At 52.1% G+C, this 21366-nt stretch overlaps 7 protein-coding genes across 7 annotated transcripts; 3 read left to right on the top strand and 4 right to left on the bottom strand.

The window, feature by feature from the left end:
* Positions 1 to 159: 159 nt before the first annotated feature.
* Positions 160 to 1741, top strand: BKA67DRAFT_144327 (uncharacterized protein). Its single transcript, XM_046095074.1, has 4 exons — positions 160 to 419; positions 482 to 617; positions 678 to 1243; positions 1298 to 1741. The coding sequence occupies exons 2-4, from the start codon at positions 542 to 544 to the stop codon at positions 1424 to 1426; spliced, it is 771 nt and encodes a 256-aa protein (XP_045950837.1). The 5' UTR covers positions 160 to 419; positions 482 to 541; the 3' UTR covers positions 1427 to 1741.
* A 1581-nt stretch (positions 1742 to 3322) lies between these two features.
* BKA67DRAFT_542669 (uncharacterized protein) lies at positions 3323 to 4348 on the bottom strand (the record flags this gene model as incomplete). Its single annotated transcript, XM_046101142.1, has 1 exon — positions 3323 to 4348. One exon carries the CDS (start codon positions 4346 to 4348, stop codon positions 3323 to 3325), a length of 1026 nt encoding a protein of 341 aa, XP_045950836.1.
* Positions 4349 to 6640: 2292 nt separating this feature from the next.
* Positions 6641 to 8654, top strand: BKA67DRAFT_528663 (mitochondrial translation initiation factor 2; the record flags this gene model as incomplete). The annotated part of the gene is made up of 2 exons (XM_046098970.1): positions 6641 to 8426; positions 8503 to 8654. 2 exons carry the CDS (start codon positions 6641 to 6643, stop codon positions 8652 to 8654), a joined length of 1938 nt encoding a protein of 645 aa, XP_045950835.1.
* A 536-nt stretch (positions 8655 to 9190) lies between these two features.
* Positions 9191 to 11380, bottom strand: BKA67DRAFT_528921 (VHS domain-containing protein; the record flags this gene model as incomplete). The annotated part of the gene is made up of 4 exons (XM_046098992.1): positions 9191 to 9397; positions 9533 to 10029; positions 10081 to 10759; positions 10835 to 11380. 4 exons carry the CDS (start codon positions 11378 to 11380, stop codon positions 9191 to 9193), a joined length of 1929 nt encoding a protein of 642 aa, XP_045950834.1.
* A 637-nt stretch (positions 11381 to 12017) lies between these two features.
* BKA67DRAFT_588852 (uncharacterized protein) lies at positions 12018 to 13687 on the top strand. The gene has a single exon (XM_046104397.1). The coding sequence runs from the start codon at positions 12396 to 12398 to the stop codon at positions 13617 to 13619; it is 1224 nt and encodes a 407-aa protein (XP_045950833.1). The 5' UTR covers positions 12018 to 12395; the 3' UTR covers positions 13620 to 13687.
* On the bottom strand, positions 13676 to 16075 carry BKA67DRAFT_588851 (peptide N-acetyl-beta-D-glucosaminyl asparaginase amidase A-domain-containing protein). Its single transcript, XM_046104396.1, has one exon. It carries the CDS (start codon positions 15714 to 15716, stop codon positions 13755 to 13757), a length of 1962 nt encoding a protein of 653 aa, XP_045950832.1. The 5' UTR covers positions 15717 to 16075; the 3' UTR covers positions 13676 to 13754.
* A 2237-nt stretch (positions 16076 to 18312) lies between these two features.
* On the bottom strand, positions 18313 to 19514 carry BKA67DRAFT_596360 (uncharacterized protein; the record flags this gene model as incomplete). Its single annotated transcript, XM_046105294.1, has 7 exons — positions 18313 to 18491; positions 18576 to 18610; positions 18677 to 18861; positions 18924 to 19093; positions 19137 to 19209; positions 19270 to 19380; positions 19494 to 19514. 7 exons carry the CDS (start codon positions 19512 to 19514, stop codon positions 18313 to 18315), a joined length of 774 nt encoding a protein of 257 aa, XP_045950831.1.
* Between the last annotated feature and the right edge of the window lie 1852 nt (positions 19515 to 21366).

Raw genomic sequence — 21366 nt, 5'->3', positions numbered from 1 at the left:
GCCGGCGCTGGAGCAACATTCTACCGGTAATCGATAGCTGCGAAGTGGGGTCTCATCCTGCCACGATACGCATCAGCTCAGACCCTGGCAGCCTGGGAAATGACCCTGGGAGAGTTTAAAAATTAGCACACAGGCTGTTTGGCTTGCTGCTGGGATTAGCGCATGTAATAACAACAAAGTAAGCCACCCGCAGTGAGTCAGTAGAGGGGCGCTGGCGATGCGGGGCAGCGATGATGAAAATAGCAGCCAAAGCCAGCCAGCCAATTGCAAACCCAACGACCCCGCCTATCTGCTTCGTTATTGTGACTCTTTTCATCATTTGCCTTGGTAGCCTCTCCTGTCTAGGGTGTGGTTGAATGAAATCATTGTAGACCAGATCGTACATTTAAACCCTGACCCATCAGGCGTCGGATTTTCGAGTATTGATTCCCCATCTGTCTTGTTTTGTCTTCAGTCGCATCTCTGACACTCCGGCGCGCAGTTCTTCTTCTCACATCGACACACCCCGCCATCCCACCATACTTTGGCCAAAGCTGCAATCATGGCTGGAGCTTCTGGCAAGCCAGGTGCTGCTTCAAGAGGACGTGGTGGAAAGTTCAAGAAGTTCACCAGAGGAGGTATGCACCAAGTATCCAGTTTTCATGCCAGCTTGCTTAGCTAACCGCTCGCTTTGTCAGGTGGCCATCACTTCTCTCGTGATCTTCGACCCCTCGACGCTGACGGCAATGAGATCAGCATGTGGAATGCCAACAAAAACAAGGGCTCCGATGATTCTGACGATTCCGACGAAGATTCGGACGAGGAGTCTGAGGAGGAATCCGGTGATGACGGCCCATCCAAGCCGGCTGCCGAGCTGAGCAGAGAGGAGCGCAAGGCGCAAAAGGCTGCGCAAAAGAAGGCTGCCATCGCCAGAAAGCAGAAGGGTCCGGTCCAGGTCGGCGATATGCCCTCGGACTCGGAAGAAGAAAGTGACGATGATATGCCCGCAAACCCTAACCACTCCAAGGCTGCTCGCAACCAGGCCAAGGCACCCACGGTGCCTGTCGATGAGGTCACCGAGGGTGTCAAGAACTTGACGACTGCCGGCATGAACAAAAAGGAGCGCGAAGCCTTTGAGGCAAAGCAGCGCCAAGAGAGATGGCGCAAGGCACATTTGGCTGGTGAGACAGATGAATCCAAGGCAGATATGGCTCGTTTGGCGGTGCTCAGGCAGGAACGAAAGGACAAGGCAGCGGTCGCTGCAGTAAGTGCAACCGCGGATCCCCGAGTATATTAATTTACTAACAACACTGGCTAGGTTGAGAAGGAAGAGAGGGAGGCCCGTGATGCTGAACGCAAATTAGAGATTGAGGCACGAGAGGCAAAGTTACGAGCGGCTGCATTAGGCAAGACTGGACCCCCCAAAAAGAAGGGAAAGGGCAAATAAAATGATGATTACGCGCACGACATTGATACATTGGGTTACGCATGGCAACAGTTACGTACCTTCACGACAGTGTGCACATCATCAATATATTCCGCCATTATCAATGTCTTGTATAACTCAAAAATTCCCAAGGGATTCTTCTGAGCTACCACATGCCTCTTATAACACCATCAGTGTCGCGCTGCATAATGGGAATCTATAATTGTATAATCTAATACGCCATGTAACCCACCAGCATTGCAGCCCCGCCAAACAAGTATTTCACATCGGCAATCCCGCCCACACCTGTAGCAGTGTTCTTGGTAGAAGCGCTGGATGGGCTACTGGACGTTCCCGTGGGGTCTGAAGTTGAGTTCCCGGTGTTAGACGTGGCGCCCGCCGATACGTTACCGTGGACACAAGGAACGGCCCGGAGTGTCTCGGACGTCTTGGTGTTGATTCACTCGGCCAGGACCGGGAAGACGCGCTTGGAGAGAAACTCGACCTCGGTCGTGTTGGCGACGTCGTGGACGGGGTTCTCGAGGTTGAAAAGGCGTCGGCATTGAGGACCGAGTTGGCGCTGCTATCTGTTCGTTTCCAAACAGGATTGTATCAACATTGTGTTCTTCGATTTAAAAGATGGAGAAAGAATGAATATTTTTATATTATGGAGGGAAATAAATGGTAAAATAGTAAAACAACGTATAAAAGAACTCACTTCATACGTAGATGTCGGAATCAGAAGGCACATAAGGATACTTCTCGGGCCAATGAAAGAAACGGCACACCCGACCACTTTGAGCATGGCGAGGCACTCCTCGGGAAACACCGACTTGCAACTCCCGTCATCGTCAGCGCTGAACAGGTCGTTCCAAGTCTGGTTGTATGCGGGGACTATGGAGCTGGTGGCAGACGGACCAATTCTCGGTGGCGTTGGGCGTGGCGATGGATACGGCGAGCTCGGCGACGCTCTCGTTCTGGCCCGCATGCTTCTAGGTCGTGTCCAGCGACATGTCACTCACCAGGGCCGTGGAGACGTACGAGCCGTCCTTCTTGTCCAGGGGTCCCGTCGCCGAGTTTTGCGAACCCGCCGCCGGGCCCAGGGTCGGCGCGGTGTTGATGACGCGCCCGGGAATAATGGAAGCAGAACAATGGTTGAGATGTGATGAAATCTGCGCAGAAAGCATTACGTTATGGTCATATGCGATCGCCAAAGAACAAACCTGTGATGTCAACTGGCTACTTCGCAAACAGGCAGAATGTACAAGTAAATGTATCGTATTATCAACGGATTAAACTAGAACCATCTCCAGAATGAACCCTCCCCGTCGTATGGTAATCCTAATTTTCTTATCCTACACGACATGATCAATTGCAGGATATATGCCTTTCAACAACGTCCTGTTGCGAAGCTAAACAGGCTTATAGTCGGCCGCCGGGAACTGAGGCACGGTTGTGTGTACCTTCAGCACGACCTTCGCTGTTGCTATTGTTGTTGCTGCAAATAGAACTCTTGGCTGTATAGGATAGGCGGCTACAAGTTGGCGCAGTCTGTGGTTGGTCAAATTGCGAATCGACAGTCTTGAAGGCAGAACATGAACTGAGTTGGTTGCACAGACTCATATAAGGTTGATTGAGGCAGTAGGGCCGATCTGACGCTGGCGTAGCTTTGTATGTGCACGGATGTTGTTTCTTTATGTCACTTCGCTCTTGGTAGCCTGGAGGGATTATGGTTGGCCGCCAGCTTCGACGTACAGCATCTAGCAACCAGCGCCTATTCTTCTGAGTAAGGGACATCATTTCAGTTGGCGTAAGTAATTGATCAGTTGTAAATCCGGTAGCTGCTCGCACACCAATGGAAAACGAATCATGGCCTCTTCAGGTAGTCATCGCATATGTACAGGCTCTCAAGAACTTCTAGATTGCAATTCCATCTGTGCCAACGCTGTCCTTCCATAGCTGGTCGAAATCGACGCCCTCTTTCTGGAAAAGATCCCTGACCTGCTGCGCGACGACCCCCTGTCTCTCGGCGGTGAAACCACCAGGCTGATTGGCCTCAAATTGGACAACCTCGATCCAGCGAAAGAAGAGGTCCTCCTTGCCAATGGCCGAGAGTGCATCCCTGAACAGCAAGATTTGTGTCCTTCTTTCATCTTCAGCAGGATCCTCGTCAAGCTTGTGGTCTACCACTATCCAGCCATACTCCTCCTGATAGACAAGGACAACCAGCTTGAAGGCCTCAATTGCAGCCATCTTCTTATCGACCATGGTGGTTGCGTCGATCATAGTGGCCCAGTCCAAGTTCCACTCCTTGTTCATGAGTAGATAGCCGGTCCTGTCCCTGGTGATGTTGGGAGAAGTAGCGATGCCGACCATGTTCATGAAGATATCCTTGGAGTTCTTGTCGTTGATGACATCCTTGAGAGCCTTGTCCCAGGCTCTGCTGCGGCGGGCGACAATCTCCCGATCGCGGAATCCGACGTTCCGGCGCCAGGCTACGGGGTTGGCATGCTCGAGTCCGAGGAAGAACTCGTAGGGCCAGGGCCAGACAAAGACGTAGAGCATGAGATCCAGCATGAACTGGCCAGATCGCTTGCCGACCTCGGGCAGGAGGGTCTCCCACTCCATCTCGGCAGCTACGAGAGTAGTCTCATTGGCATAGCCCAGGGTTGAGGTCAGGACTCGGAGGTACCAAGGCAGAATGGCGTACATGCGCCAGATGAACAACAGGAGGATGGCGACGTTCATGAGGACAGGGACGATGAAGACCTTGCGCTTGAGGTCGGCGGGCTTGTTGTCGACGTGCAAGATGTACACGTGCCTCAGGTCCAGGGTGTCAATGAGTGGCTGCAGGACATCAGGGGGCGCCTTGAAAGGCGCAGGCAGTCCTGAACCCTTCTTCTTGGGGGCACCAATCTTGCCGCCCTTTCGTTGTTTGACCATGTTGACTGATTGAAATGATTGAGACCTCAGCTTGGCAGCATTAGGCTGAACGCGCGGGGGAAAAAAGAGCGTGATGATGATTTCAAATGTCGAGGCAGAAGATGGAATTGGGAATTGGGAATTGGCATCTGGAAATGTGGCTGAAGGGCCCAAGTTAAACTCTAGGCTGCCAGGGGTTCGTTCGCGGCCTTCAGTGCAAGCATGGTCAAGGTTCCAGCGAGTGTGGCAGTTCAGATTCGATCCAATTCAATTCGACCCAATCCCATCCAATTGAATCTGCATTTATTTATTTATTCAATTCGCGCGGTCTCTTATTAGCCGTACTGTACCTACGATATGAAATTGCACCGGGTTTCTTCGATTAATCCGGCCCCACATTCGTCCGATCAATCAAATACGCCCCCCGTTGATTTTCCTGACGTCGGCCCTTGGGCCTGTGGCGGGCGCGCGTATCGCTTTGCCGAATCATAATTAATTTGTTGGTGCTGAGCTTTTGGAGCTTCCTGAACACGAGCATTTCCCCAATGTCGCATAGTCATTGGCGACCAGTTGTAACAGGATGTTGAGAAGGGGGATTTCAGACGTATGACTTTCCTTGCCTACTATTTGGTTATGTTTACCTCTCTCTGCTGACATGATTTACCCATCCAGCGCAGTCCTTCAGTCTGCGCATTCTGCCAGCACAGACTTGCTTTACGGCGGACCCAACTACCTTCCCAGCGGCTTCTCTCTACCACGAGATCACTTTGCGACAATGGATCGAATCTTCCCGGCTCCAAATCTTCCTTTCCTGGAGGTCGTCCCCTCGGAGGAGGCGGCTCTGGCTGGGGCAACCCAGCTTTTGGAAACGGACCGGCTGCGACCAGCTCAGCAGTCCCCGGTGTGACCAAGAGCAGCACGCCTCAAGCTACAACCTCTCAGCCCGCCGGCTTACTACCCCACGAGATAGAAGCACGTCAACACATGGCGGCACAAAGAGCCGAAGCCGACCGCATCGCCAACGAACGAGCAGCTGCGGGAGCCCCCAAGCCCGGCTTGGGCTTCAGGAATACCTGGAACCCGAAGAAGCAGCAAGAAATTTTGGACAACGTTCGGCGCCAAGAACCACCCCCCATGAGGTTTGACTTCACCAAGAGTCGCAGAGGTCAGGGTCAATATCCAACCGAAAGGGTTCCATTCAACAACAGGCCAGCCTCTCTCTCCGGGGCTGGATACAGCTCACCACCGGTGTTTAACGGCGGAGACTCGTCGAAAGAGCAGCCTTTCATGGAGGAACCTCAAACGCTTACGGGTAGAGGTTACAAAGCCCCGCCAGTGTTCGCCAATAGTCAGCCGCAGGAGAAACCCAAACCAAACTTCATAGACCGGGGCGAGAAGCCCTTTTCGGGTGAACGGAGGCCGGCGTGGTCGATACGCCCGAGGACCGTCGGGAGTGACTTCTACATACCTCCGCAACCACTTGTGCGAAGAGAGCCCCCAGAACCCGCTCCTCGTCCACCATCAAAACCAATAGAAGATAACGAGATACAGACCCCACACCTAACTCGTCTGCTTGGATCCAACGCCTTTGGCCAACAGCAGCATGAGAAGGCACCCGATGGATCGTCGTATCCCCGGACTAAGCAGGCTGCTACTCATCCACAGTCGCGTCAGCCATCCGCATTTCGCGGAACTGGAAGCACATGGGATTCTGTGGCGGATAAAGAGCGACAAGATACGAGACGTGCGTCTGATCGAGCCGAAGAGGCGGCATCAAGTACAGGCGGCTTGTGGGATTCTTTATCGAGGCGGCAGCAATCAGGTAACGGCAACGGCAACGCCAACACCAACACCGCAGGCACGAGTCAGGATTTCTGGTCTATGATGGAAAAAAACACAACACAGGCATCAGACCCCAGGAGGCCATCGGCGCCTCTTACTGATTGGGGCAAGGAGTTTGATCAACCTCAACAAAGGTCTAACAGACCTCAACAGCGTCAGCAGAACGACTCCTGGGGGTTTCAGGAGAGGAGATCTCAACCACCACGTAGCAGGAGGAATGAAAACTCTTCGGACGCTTGGGAGTCAATTCCAAGGAATGGGCGGGGCGACGCATCGACTTCCGAAGACATACCAGTACAATCAACTCCGACCATTTCACCTCAAACCTATGAGTACGAAGGGCGCAGGAGTCGGCGCGGTGATTCGGATCGCAGCAGTAGGTTTGAGATCGAGATAGGACAAGACCGTAAAGGAGGCAAGACCCGTGGAGGGCGCGGCTCGAGACATGAGAATGCTGATGAGGACGATGACATGGACTATGATGAATATCTTGAGAGACGCAAGAAGAAAATAGAGCGCAAGGCCAAACGCGAAGCTGAGAGAACAGAGCCGCAATCCATCGCCCTTCCAGAGCTCATCAGCATATCTAACCTTGCGACTGCCCTGAAAGTGGACAAGAGTGTGTTCTTGGGTCAGTTGGCCGAATTGGGTTTCGAGGGCATCTCGTTGGACAGCATTATGGCTGGTGAAACTGCAGCTCTTGTAGCTCAGGAGTATGGATTTGAGCCTACGGTCGATAGCGGCGAGCAACAAGATCTCAAAGCCCGTCCGCCTCCAGAGGATCCTTCAACCCTGCCTCCTCGTCCGCCAGTTGTTACTATCATGGGACACGTCGACCACGGTAAAACAACGCTTCTAGACTACCTGCGAAAGTCTTCAGTTGCGGCAGGAGAGCACGGTGGCATTACGCAACATATCGGTGCCTTTTCTGTTAGCATGTCAACTGGAAAGCAGATCACTTTTCTCGATACCCCTGGCCACGCTGCATTCTTGACCATGCGCCAACGTGGAGCACACGTAACTGATATCGTCGTGCTTGTGGTAGCGGCAGACGACAGTGTCAAGCCTCAAACTTTGGAGGCTCTCAAGCATGCTCGACAATCAAAGGTGCCTATCATCGTGGCGATCAACAAGATCGACAAGGACGGCGCACATGTTGACCGTGTCAATGCCGACCTAGCCAGCAACGGAGTAGAGATTGAGGACTATGGTGGCGATGTTCAGGTAGTCTGTGTTTCCGGCAAGACTGGCCAGGGAATGGAAGACCTTGAGGAGAACATTCTAACTTTGGCCGAAATCCTCGACATGCGCGCCGAAGTCGATGGCCAGGCTGAGGGTTGGATTCTCGAGAGTAGTCTAAAGCCGATCGGCAAGGTCGCCACTATCTTGGTCAAGCGTGGAACTTTGCGCCCTGGTGATTTCATTGCCGCGGGAACGACGTACGCCAAAATCCGACATCTCCGCAATGAAGCTGGGCAGGAGATCAAGGAAGCGCCACCTGGAACCCCTGTTGAGATTTTGGGCTGGCGTGACTTACCCGCCGCCGGCGACGAGGTTATCCAAGGCACTGACGAGCGCCGTGTACGGCAAGCAGCAGAATACCGTGAACATCTGCGCGAGCGCGAGCAGGATGCTGCAGCTCATGAGAAGATTGCCGAACAGCGCCGTCAACTTAGCGAACAGCGTCGTGCAGAGAAGGCCAACCAAGAGGGGAAATACAAGCGACCGGACGGCAGCTGGGGTACGCAAGAGCAAGAGCCATCCGATACGGACGAGAACGGAGCCAAGTTGATCAACTTCCTTGTCAAAGGCGATGTGCACGGTTCCGTGGAGGCGGTCTGCGCCGCCATTCAGGAGATCGGCTCCAACGAGGTCCGACCACGTGTCCTGATGTCCTCTCCCGGCGCCATTACCGAGAGCGACGTCGAGCACGCCGCGACGTCGGGCTCCGCCATCGTCAACTTCAATCTGCCCATCTCGGGCCAGATCAAGCGCCAGGCTGAGACGGCTGGCGTCAAGATCCTGGACCATTCCGTCATCTATCACCTCACCGACGACGTCCGTGACTACCTCGGCTCCTTCCTAGGCGTCGATATCACGTTTAAGGTCCTCGCTGAGGCCGAGGTTCTCCAGGTTTTCCCGATCAATATCAAGGGCCGCCAGTACAAGAACATTGCCGGGTGCAGGATCCGTAACGGCACCGTGGAGCGCAACCAACTGCTCCGGGTCCTGAGGGGCGGCGAGATGCTCTTTGAAGGTGAGTTATTTGCGCCCTTCCAATTGCTTTCTTTTGGCGGTGCATGATTTGCTAATATAATTCAAAAAAACCACAGGCAAGCTAGAATCTTTCAAGCACGGCAAGAAGGACATCGACGAGGCCCGCAAGGGCGGTGAGTGCGGTATCGGGTTCGAGCTGTTCCAGGACCTAGAGCAGGGCGACCAGATCCAGGCCATTGAGGAGGTGCAGACCAAGAGGACGCTGTAAGATAACGCCGGTTGGAAAAACAAAACACAAACCTCTCCATTCTAGAGTCCTGCGATAGACTTCTTTTTGGAGGAATATTTTGTAACTGGTACGGAAATATGGGCGGGGCGGGCTTGAAGCGGTAAAGTACCGGAAAGGTACAACCAAACAAGACTGTAAAATTATAGACAACATATGTAAAGTACAGAGACGTACAGAGCAGGGGAGGGGGGCGTCAAAATGTACAACAGATAGCTGTCGAGGATCTAGCATCAAAGGTTCCCAGGACTAGATAGCGCAAATCATATTATGAGCGCCAGCGCATGTATAACAATAACAAGTCACGACACCATGATTTTCGAACGCCGCACTCTCTGTGCAAGGAGGGACAAGATTTCGTTCTCCTTATCGAGACCCCGCAGCGGCATAGGACGGGTTCTGCTTCTTCGGAAGTCATGGCAATCTACCGTGATCTAATTTGGGATTCATCTTTCATCTCAAGCTTGCATCTCTCATCTTTTATCTATAGCTTTGCCCCGGGGCCCGACCAAAACACCCTACGCCAACCCAAACTCAGGAATAGTGCCGACCTCGGTCTTCGTCTCGGCGCCGAGCTTGTAGCTCATCCGCCATCTCAGCTTGATGCTCTCGACCTTTCTCGACCGGTCTCCCGTGTACCAGACCTGCATGTTCTGGGTGACGCCGTATCTCTGGCTGGCACTGAGACTGCGGCCTGTCTGGGGCTGGACTTGGAGCTCAAAACCCTGGAGAGGGAAATCAAGCCGGTCAGCGCTTGATCAAGGCCAAAAGTAAAAGAAGAAAAAAAGAAAAAAAGAAAAAAGGGCCGAGGGATGGGCGCTTTGAGTCTTTCTTTTTTACTGAGGGGAGGGGGGACTTACCTTCGTTACAGCTAGTTCAAAGTGTAACTCGCTGATGGGCTGCGGTGTCGCGTTCGAGAAAGCGAAAGACAGGGCGATGGCAGCAGGGGCTTGTGGTGACCTGGCAGCCTTCATATCGATGCGTAGCTGACCCTCCTTAACCACTGCAGAATGCTCCTTCGGCAAGGCTGGGGTATCGCTCGGCAGTGCGGAGGAGAAGGACCATTCATCCTCATCGTTAGACACAGCTGGTGCGGGTGCCGCGGGCTTAGGGGTCGCAGGCTTGGAGCCGAACTGTGGGGATGTCAAAGAAGCGAAGGGGTCGTTGGCAGGCGCGGAGGCCTTTGGTGGTGCGAAGGCAGACATAAAATTGGGTTGGGGGGTATTGGATTGTGAAGCTGATGGGGCAGAAGTGAAAGCGGAAAAGGGAGAGAAAGCTTGTGGTGGAGGAGAGGTAGTCGTGGGAACACCGCCTGCAGTAGAGTTCTGGGTCGTCGAAGATAATAAACCAGGCACATCTGCAACAGTTAGTATGGTTGTTCTTCTTGCTGAAATAGTTACTGGCTTACTAGGGTTGGCACCAAATCCAAGGGAGATTCCACCCGCTTGACCGAAACCACCACTATCGCCCATGGAAAGTCCGAGCAAATCATTTTCAAGTCCGCCGGCCTGAGAGCTAGAGCCTTCATTGTTGCTCGCACCGTTAGTCCCGGAAGCATCCCCGTCGAAATCAATGAGCGACAATTCGTTCGCGGCAGAACCGCCGCTTGCGCCTGGCTTGGCGGTACTTTGAAGTGAAGGTATAGGTGCGCCCTGGGCGATTTTAGCAGCACCCTCGTAGTCACCCTTCTTGACCAGCTTCCACCTCTCAACAGTCCGGTGTATGCTGTCGTTGATCTCGAGGAGCTTGGCCACCGCTTCGTGGTCTTCCGACTCTTCCTCGCACATCTTTTGGATCTTGGGCTGCGCGCTCGACAGGGCTGCGGCGAGCTCTTCGAAAACGTCTCCGTCCTCGAGCTTCTCACCGGGCTGGATAGCCTCGAGCCTTTCCTCCAGAAGTCTGGCTTTGGCCTGAACCTTGCCAACCTCCTCGGCTGCTTTTGCGCGGTAGTCCGTCTTCGATCTGGTGTCGTAGCCAGCCATGACCTTCATGAGCTTGTTGGCTTCGCGCAGATCCTCCGGAGTTCCGCGGCGAATGAGCTCTTGGAGCTTTGCGGATTGTGCCTCCTTTTCTTCTTCGGCCATTTCCTCGGCTGATTTCAGGTTCTGTGAGAAGTGTGTCAGCTTTTGTCCGTGTCGCCTCGCAAACCAGATCAAACCTACATCGCTGGGGTTGAGGACGGCGGCATCATCTCTGCGCACTTCGGGGAAAGTATAGCCCTTGTAACTGAGAAGCCTGTGCATGTCGCGGATGAAGCCAAGGTCCTCCTTGTACCGACTGGTCTCGCATATTGTGCTCCTCCACTCCTCGATCGCTTCGAGGATCTTGCCCTGGACGCGGGTTGGTCTGATGGGGGGCCGTTCGGGGAATCTCCTGACGAGCTCATTGAGGAACTCCTTGGTGCTGATCTGCAGATGGAAAGGATAGCCACAGTTCTTGACGCAGATGTCTAGGAGGTTCAGAGCTAGCATGGCGGTATTGGTGTTGCGGTGGTTGATGTATCCGACTATCGCAACGGCGGCCTCCCTAGGCGCCTGCCCCTTCTTGCTGTTGATCAGGTCGGCGATTTCGAGGTTCAGAGCCAGATTGGGCTCGTAGTTCTCTGGACTGCATGCGGAGGAGATGAAGCGCTGTAGCTGAGAGGGCGTCGGGAATCCCATCTCTCCCCAGCGATCCCTAGCCGCAGCGCGAGCGGACGCAGCCTCCATGGTGGTCGTGGTGGTGATGATGCGATCGCAAAAGATGTGTTGTTGATATGCCAGTCAATCGGGTCGCAGATCCCTTCTACGAACCAAGGACCGACTCCATGGGCAATGTGCAGGCTTTGGATTTCTGGTGGTAAAGTAGAGAGTCGGAGACTATCTGGCGTTAAGGATCACCTAACCTAGACCTTCTCATGAGGCATCCCACTTTAACCTCAAAAGTGCCAGCTATGGACTATGGACAATGGACAATGGACACAATGGCGCGTGGGTTATTGTGCCCCCTAACCTTTGCTACTCGCCTTACCACAGTGCTTAGTTAGAAGGGGGGGGGTTGCTCTAGGTAATAATAGGTAACTCAGTTCGCGAATTATCGCCGCCAAACTGCTAGGTTAAGCTCGCTAGCCTCTGATGCCATCCACTGACGAATGGAGAATTGGACAACTTGCAGCCAGCCACACCAACCAACAGCTCCATGCAGCGGTACTGTACAGTGCAGTGCAGTACAGCAGTCGGGCAGCCCAGCAGCCTTACCTGAATTATGGAGAACAACAGCAGGGATCAATGAGGGGTTCGGCTTGCGGATCTCCAAATGATCCGTGCCGCCTTTGGGCTCTACTGTAGGTTCAAGTCCCAGGCGGCTGCCAGATAGGCTCCGTTACGGAATACCGCCGCTTAACGATAACAATGATGCATAACAATATAACCTTAGTAAGTTAGTACGAAGGACCGTAAGTTAGTACTGTTTGCGAAAAAACTACGGGCGTGACAGAATTACATAATTTTGTGCCACTGCCCCTCCAAACGTCACCAGAATTTCATCCCATGTCAATTGTCACAGGCGGGGGGCCATAATTCACATCTGCATGTGTTCTATCCTCTAATCACGCCCAATCTCGTCGGTATAGTACAGTCGCCTGTTGCGGAACTGTACTCAACACTCCTCGAGAACTCTCTCCGGTTTCTGCGTCGTGTCTTGTTTCCTGTACCAAACCCTGTAACTTACACACCCCCATCAAACATGGTACGCCACAAGAAAGACTTCAAGGGCTCAGGCCGAGGCGGCAAAGGCCATGGACCACCGCGACGAGTCCCCCGAGGCGATGACGACGAAGACGGCACGAGCAACAGCCGGCCCTCCTTCAAGGCCGCCTGCTGGGACCTGAACCACTGCGACCCGAAGCGGTGCTCGGGCAAGAAGCTGATCAAGCTGGGCATGATGCGCGACCTGCACATCGGCCAGCGGCACAACGGCGTTATCATCACCCCCAACGGCAAGCACACCGTGAGCCCCGCCGACCGCGAAATGATCGAGCAGTACGGCGCCGCCGTCGTCGAGTGCTCCTGGGCCCGCACCAAGGAGATCAACTGGTCCAAGGTCGGCGGCAAGTGCGAGAGGCTGCTTCCCTACCTCGTTGCCGCCAACACCGTCAACTACGGCAAGCCCTGGAGGCTGAACTGCGTCGAGGCCCTCGCCGCCGCCTTTGCCATCTGTGGCCATCTCGAGTGGGCCGAGGAGATCCTTGCGCCGTTCAGCTACGGGCAGTCGTTCCTGGATATAAACTCGAGCATTCTCAAAAAGTACGCCGCGTGCGCCGACGAGGAAGGAGTCAAGAAGACCGAGGCCGAATGGATGGAGCGGCTGGAGAGGGAGTATACAGAGAGCAGGCTAGAAGGTGACGAGGATGACCTCTGGAAGGGCGGAAATTCCAATCACAGGGTAGCCCTACCATCGGACGACGAAGATGACGAAGACGACGACGAGAATGATGACGACGAAGACAGGGAAAACTCAGACGGCAATGATAGCGTCGATGGCATATATCTCGGCAAAAAGCCTCAACCGCAATGGCCAAAACCAGGAGAAGCTGCAGGTGGCGAAACGGACAAAAAGGATAAGGACCCCTTCGATATATCGGACGATTGCGAAGACGATGCGGAGATGGAAGAGATCCGGCGCAAGGTCTTGGCCGCCAAGCCTTTTTCCGACCCAGATCATTACGCGAGCACCAGGAAACAGCCCGAGACGATATCGCGGCCACGAAATGATAAATACAAGGTCGACTCCGACGCAGAACCCGACTCGGACAACGGTGAGGATGATGATGAGTTCGATAGTATCATTGATGCCGTACCAGTCACCGACAGGGTAGGCCTCTCGAAGCTGGAGAAAGAGAGATCCAAGGCACATACCACTAGCCACACTTTCATGTCAGCAAACGTGTCGGCACCTAAACGTTCGTAGCATATATGAATGCAAATAACGACTGTGGGCTGAGTTTCACGACATGTCTCGAATTGCCCAAATTCCAATTAATCGTTCCTCGTGATCCAGTTGTTCATTACTCGTGTATTCCATAACTACCTTATCTCAGCAACTTCAGCTGATAACCTTACCTGCAACGACTTCATAGTCGGTCACCACGCTATTGTTGTAGGCAGACACATCCCTAAAATACAGCTCCGTCCCCGGCGTCTCATAAGTCCCATCGCCTGTCAGCCCACTGAAGTGGAACACCTGATGCGTCTGCCCGACCCCGGTCGTGACCGTATTGTCCCCGTAGCGCAGATAGGTCGCCGTCCCGTTCCTGTCCGTATCGAGCACGCTGCCGAGCCACTTCTCCGCCCCCTTCCTCTCGAACGCCTCCAGGCCCGTCGGGTACACGGTGTTGCCCTGAACCTCGAGCTTGAGTCCTTGGTCCAGCTGCGCCCACAGCGTCAGGTTGCCCTCGGGCGAGTACGACACCGTCGTGTTGCAGTACAGCGGGTAGGAAAAGCTCGTCCGGTAGTCCCAGCCGCCGGGCACCTCGGCCGTCTCCAGCCCCACCGTCGAGAATGTGTTGATGGCCCCGTACCCGTTGGCGTACAGGCCCCCCACGTTGGTATACGACAGGCTCTGCGTCCAGGTCGCCGTCCCGTTGCCCTTCTGCGTGTGCAGCTGCGACGTGATGGAGAACTGCCGCGCCACGCTCAGCGTGTAGTCCAGCGTCGAGTTGAACCCCGTCGCATTTTGCGTCAGGCTCTGCGAGAACGCGATCGTAGGGTCCCGGTTGGTCGTCCCGTTGTATCCCGTGCCCAGCACCCCTGTCGTGATGCTTCCCTCCGGATCCAGCCAAAGGAACACCTTGGCCACCAGGTACCAGCTGCTCTCGGTGGTGTTGGAGAGCGTGGCGCTCGAGGACCCATCGTCGACGAGCCCCACCACCTTCAGGGTGAATGTGTGTTCTGCCCCGTCGCACAGCAGCGGGAGCCAAGGACTGATATCAATCTCGTGGTCCCGGAGGTCAAACGCGTCGATGCCCACGATCGGCCGGTGCAGCTGCGGCACCACGCCGCCCGTGTAGATGGTCGGGAACGGCCAGTGCACCCCCGCCAGCTGCCCGTCGATCAGCACCTGCACCTCGCGCCAGGGCGAGTAGCCTGGGTAGGTGCCCACGTCGGGATCAAACGCCCCAACGGCCGATTCTGGCACGTTACTCCACCAGAACTCCTCGTTGCCCTGCGCCTTCACTGCCAGGCCCAAGACCGCCCGGTTCGCGTTACGCGGGAACTGCAGCGTCGCACTCGCGTCCTCCTCCGGGTAGGTCCAAAAGCTGGCGGTGATGGGGCTCTTGTGCGCCGAGACGGGCAGGATCAGGTCCGCGGGCGCCTGGCCGCCGACCTGGATGGGCGATCTGAAGAAGGTTGCCGTCAGGGTCGAGTTGAGCAGACCCGTGTAGATGTCGGTGACGACGTTGTCGAGCTCGAAGATGAGCGTCTGCGGCTCCTTCCAGAGCGAGAGGTAAGGGGTCACGTCTTTGAGCCAGGTCCACGTGATCCCGTACGATGTAGGCTCCGCCGTCGAGGTCGAGAAGATGTTGATGTCCCCCAGGTATATGGAGCCCCAGCGGTCGTATTGCCGGCCCTTGACCTCGACGGTGAAGTTGATGACGACATGATCAAAGTCAAAGTCTGGTGGGGTGTAATTTCCGACAAAAGGCGAGCCGTAGCTGTTAGCGAATTGGTGCTCCATCAACGTTACAGTCACCGCGTCTGCGTGGCCGCTGGATGGCAAGAGTACTGGTTCAGCTACTTGGAAAGTGTCTAGCAGTGATGTTGTAGTGGCTGCGGGCGCCGGAGCGGTGGTGGTCGCTACGACGTCCATGTCGTATGCAAGCTCGCCAATCTGAGCCAGTAGATGCTCCTTTTTCGGGCTTCGCATACCCAAGTTTCGCGCATCAATTTGAACCTGCGACTGGTCGCCCCAGACCAGACTCGCGAGCGACCCGATCATAAGTGCTCTCAAGAAGCCATTTCCAGGCAGACGAGCGCCGAGTAGCCCATCGGCCATAGAGAGTACCATGTTTACAAGAGTCGCTATGTCTATTGTTTGGCGATGATTGGGCGTACCATGAAGAACAAGGAACAAATGTTCTAGGTGTTCATCATGAGGAGGAATGTCGTATTTATCTGATTGGTACCATACATGCGGGCGTCGATCTTATTAGACCGGACGGTAGTACATATGGTTCCTGAGTACCTGAGCGGCATGATTTCCAGCGGGGAAAAGCGCATCCAAAAGAGGCAGGTGCCCCTCGCTAACATAGCCGATTCACGGGTGCATACGTTAGCACGTCTGGGACTATCGCAGTAGCTACCACCAATGGGAATAGTGCTCGATAACGCTATAGTCCGGGGGGTCCTGCGTCTGTGGGGATCGGGGATGATAAGTAGCCATAGCGTCATGACATGGATGAATGGGTAGATATGGTGGAATGCTCAAAATGCTGTTTCTTAAGCAGGGTCGCAAAGAAAAGGCTCCAGCTCATCCGGCAGTCACTTGTTCTTTGCGCTTTCTGTATGTGGCCACTGGTGGTCCATCTTGGCTCTAGACTATGTGGTACCAACCTTAGATTGTTTGCTATGCAGAATATAGGCTGCAGTCATTCACGAGTCTCGGCGTCCTGTACCCAAAACATGGTGCCGATACACACCAGAGATTTTCATCTGCTACTTTCTCAAAGTTTCGCCGCGGCTGGGATCCAAACCATGGCTGCGTCCCTCTTAACAGATGAGAAGCACCACAACGTTCGCAGCTAGACTAACCTTAGCTTGGCAGAAAGCCAGGAAATGATGGGAGTGTGCCGGATTCAATTACACAAGAAGCTGCTACAGGATATATCACGCTCAAAATATAAATGCAATGATTCGTCTTGCTGAACGCTTGAAAGTACTTGCAGGTCAAGAAACTAAGAATTTTGAATCCTGGCTTGCTATTGACGTCGAAGGATTACAGTAGCCTGCAATAGCAAACACACACATGGCGAAATGCTTATTAGCGCAACGAACCGCCACTAAGCCCCGCCGTAGCGTGTTGTGTCTTGGTTGGGTACCAACTCAGCCCTGGAGTTTAGTATATTCATAGTTAATCCACTGATACTAGCCTTCGAAGTGACAATGAAAGCAAGACCGTTGTGAGCGCCAGATCCTCCGAGTAATCGACTTTTTGTAACCCTCATTTCTCGACTCTGAAGTCCTTGCTACCCAAATATGAGTCTCTGGATGGTTCTGGTAGGATAAACACGTAGCTTGGGAACAGTTTTGAAATTCTACGAAGACTTAGTCTGAATCAGAGTTGATCACATACTAGGGATATTGACTAGATGGCCGTAAGTCAATCATCGCTGGCCTCAAGCACGAAAACCTCACTGCCGCTATATTTGGATTGTCTGGCTGCTAGCATAAGACCTGCTATCACAAGACCTACCAGCCCTCTACCTACAATGTCGAAATCAACGCCGGCATATTCCATCACGTACGAACTATGATGTTGATGTGTCTAGTAAATGTTGCGAAAAGAACCAAACAAAACATGGAGTGTGGAGACTCAATCCAGCCGGACTGGGTTTAGCTTCAGCGGTCAAAGATTTCGAAATGCCAGGTACTTTCAGTACCGATTTGCCAGAACCAATATTATATGTAGGCGCTCTCAATAAAGACTTGGGCTTCCTCTATCATCTGAACTCATGAGCGTACCCCATGATCTGAGCTTGGTCATCTCGCATGAAAAGTATCTGTGGAGGAAGATCGTTGCGTGGTTATTCGATCTCATCTGGTTGGCTCATCATGTAAGGCAACGCCGGCCTGCCGGTGGAGCAATGGAAAATGCAAAACAAACAGACAGAGAAAGACCAGCGATTGGACAGTATGCCGCCGGATTGAAAAATTAAGGGCTGGTGTTATATGAATCGAGATAAGATCTGCATCATGGGCCGACTACTACCAGAACCGTTAACCAGAGTCAAGCCATTGACACAAAAGTTTATCAAAGTCCCGTAGACATGGAAATCAGCCGGTTTGACTATACTACCCTGTATAATTCTGTATCATGCTATTAGCCTCTTATTTGAAGCATTTGCCGACTTGATGATTTCGGTGGCTATTCTGTACTATGATATCAAGAAGTCCATTTAGAATTACTTGTACTAGTCCAGACGTAAGCTTTTATATACATCACTTAGGATTGTAGCTCCGAAACGTGGGATTGAACCCCTGGTGTAGTATACAATAATAAATTACCACCGCCGCATCGGGCCACTCACCACGCCCCTGCCTTAGAATCTGACACCTCATGCAAACTTTGGGACGGTATTCATCGTGAACCGCTTTCAGACTGACATATGACCAAAAGATTAATTGCTAGTATGTGCACTCCGTACCATACACATACAGCGTCAGTGGTTCGAGTATACAATAGTCTGGTTACCCCTGGTAACGAAGACTTGAGATTCGATGGTCCCGTTTCGCAAAGTCAATTGAGGCAAGAACGCATAACTTCAGACTTTGAGCTGAAATTCGAGCGGGCTTTCTCATCAATTGCGAGAAGGCGAGGATTTGATCATAGTGTAGCGTTTCACAACGACAGGCTTCTAACTGAAATTTGCCTAGTAACGAAAAACTTAACTATCCGCATGATACGGCCATCCGTTGATTCCTGCTGTCATCTGCACTCCCGACTTTATTTCCTTGGCCTGGGCTTTCAACTCATCCACGTCCCAATTAGCCCAGACTGAACGTCCCTTCAGAAAAGTAGCCTCTGAGCTAGACATCCAAACTAGAAAGTGGGCCGGAAGTTGAACTGCGTTGTTTTAGATAGCAGCATAGTGTTCAAATTATCGTACGTATATAATGAGAATCAGAAGAAAAAAAGCTGTTGACTAACCTTGGTCTATGGGCAAAGCATTAGCATTTGCGCCGCTCTTCTTGAATATGGTTGTCACAATCATGCCGGGGTGAACAGTGGCCGCAAAGACGGTAGGTTACTCTGAAGCCAGGAAATCGATCAGCTTAATCTGTGCAAGCTTTGATGAAGCATAGGCAGATAGTCCCGTCTGAAGCGAGCTCGGCAGCGCTACAGCACCACTTGTGAGTGCTAAGACGGTTGCGTTTGATTCGTTCTTAGTAGGCAAGAAGACCATAATACCAAGGAATGTAGCTTTGACGTTTGTCTGGGCGATAGTGAGCGTGTGAGAAATCCAGAGCAAGATTTATAGCGCATGTGTGCTTTTACCTCGAAGTCTTGCCACCAGGAATCAGTGCTTGCGGAAGCGATCGGCGAGGGATCCGAAACGTGACCAGCAGCAAGAATCAGCACATCCCAGCTTCCTATTGCCGATGCCACACGCTGAAGTGCATCTTTCTCAGTAACATCCACAGAGAACACCTTCTTCGACACATGGCCTGGAAGAAGCGAGGCGGTTTGTTGTAAAGTTGCATTTGGTACGGCCTAGCAACACTATGCTTGCGGCCCCGGCAGTGGCATATGCAATTGCCGTTTCCCGGCCAATGCCACTACCCTGTGAGCGGCGGCATCATTAGATTGTAGACAGCAACGCATAAAAATCGGTCAGACTCACCGCTCCAGTAATCACAACTGTCTTTCCTGCTGCACTAAGCTCGGGACGTGATGGGGAGATGGATGGATAAGTATCATTGTGCCAGGTTGCTGTGGGTGATGGAAACGGAGGCTGCAATTTTTTTTTTCGAAAGGATGTATGAAGAAAATCGATTTATAGACTCAACTCTGCGATGTTTTCAAGAGAGAGGTCGGTCTTATATACCTGAGTTATTTGTGGCCCACGGAGTTTGTAGATGTCCACATGTTCCCCGAAAAAAGACCTGGGGTTAGATCCGGCTAGTACAATCTTGCCAACATTCCACGAACATGGTTGAAGACAACAAATCGCTGTTATAGAAACCAAATTGGCGAATGATATGCAGTTTAAGGCGTGTTGGTTGTGGATCTGCAATTGCCTTTTCTGGCTATTGGTGGAGACAATCTATTCCCTACTTCAAGGCAGTGTCTGACAAAAACGTCGACTGTATGTATGGCAAAAAGCCACGACAACCAGCTTCTGCGTATGGCTTGCATTAGCGCCTTATATGTTTCCATTGCTGTGAAGGCAATCTGACAGAATCCACGGTTGTTACATATGGCCACATCCTACTCGTTCATCGGGGCTGATCCTACTCGCTAGATTTGTGGCATTTAGAAGGTAGGCGGCACGCACAAAAGTTCACGCGCGGTACAATTGATAATAAATTAAATATTATGCGCCCGCGGATTATGTGCATTCATACATAGAATGCTGAGATCGTATTTGTCTAATGTTGGGCCTGTATGCACAATTTCTTGGGTTTAAGGTGGGAAGAAGGCTAGTACCGTTGTATATATTCAGGATTTATAAACTTAAAATCGGCCTCTTGAACGAGAAGCTCGGCGATAATTGTAGCCTACTTACTTGAAACATCGCTATCTATTCAATAGGTTGGCTTGTTAGAAGTTGAGGTAGTGAGAGCAGTCACTAGACTACCTATTCAAGATCCTTGTCAATTTTCAAAAGGCCTGAAATCTTTTATGGGAAGCTTCTTGAGCTATTTATTGATTGTTTTCATCGGAGTCGAAAATGTCAGCGTCTCTATGAGCTTGGAAATTAGAACCATACATCAAAGCTTGATATAAACATTTTTAACGTAAGCTTAAGTAGATGTGACACTGATTGTTCTGCGAGTCAACCCTAAAAAGGAAGGTTCGATTATAGGCACCTTTGAGAAAGCTTAAAAGCCGGTCCGTATGTCTTGGAAAACTCATGAAGCTTTGAGTCGTGTTGTTCGGATCAATGTGTTCTAAATTTATCACTAGTGAGAGACTTAGAGATCCGGGAATCCGAACGTTTTAAGCAGTAATGGGACGGTACGTAGTGTATAAGGTTTGAATTATTGTATATAAAAGACAGTTCAGAAGGAAGTCACCTACGGATCTGTGGATTTGCGGTTATATATACATATATATCTAAGTGGCTTAGGCGGCTACAATAGTAGCGATCATGACGTAACGATGGTGGCCTATGATACCATAACATGGAACAACGCGAATAAGTATTTGATATAACAGACTTGAAGGGCCATTAATGTGTGTTATGAAAATGAGAAACAGATAAAACGAGCGATAACTAATAAATAAATACGAACTATGCATGTGCGTGTTCACTGACACAGATTCAAGTTGAGATAACAAAAGAGTGGAATTGATAAGAAAAATTACCAATTAAATCATGTTCTCGCCTGAAAACACGGAATATAACCTAATTCTTCTCTTGCTTCGCATTTACGCCGCTGAGAGCTGCCCCAAATGAAACTGGTACCGAATGGGTTCACCAAAGGGGCCACTTAGTTGGGCACAGCTTGATGGGCGTCACTACTCTGTAGGGTCATGATACTGATCAAATGTGTGTATTGATCCTCAGTAGAGTATTGTTCAATGGTGTGGTTCCTCAGCTATTCTGAGGGATTCCTGATTACACCGATGTTAACGACACGTTGGCCGCTGTTATTATGGCAGCTGTTGCAAGCAACCTGGAAGGTAAACCATTCAACATCGCCGCCTCACTGCGTCTGTTTCCAAGTATGCCTGGATGCACATGAAGCCCTACGCTGTCGGTGCGGTCTTGTGC

The sequence above is a fragment of the Truncatella angustata genome (genome assembly GCF_020726525.1).
Source record: "Truncatella angustata strain MPI-SDFR-AT-0073 chromosome Unknown BKA67scaffold_15, whole genome shotgun sequence".
In the NCBI taxonomy this organism is placed as follows: domain Eukaryota; kingdom Fungi; phylum Ascomycota; class Sordariomycetes; order Amphisphaeriales; family Sporocadaceae; genus Truncatella; species Truncatella angustata.
This window is presented reverse-complemented; position numbering and strand designations above follow the sequence as displayed.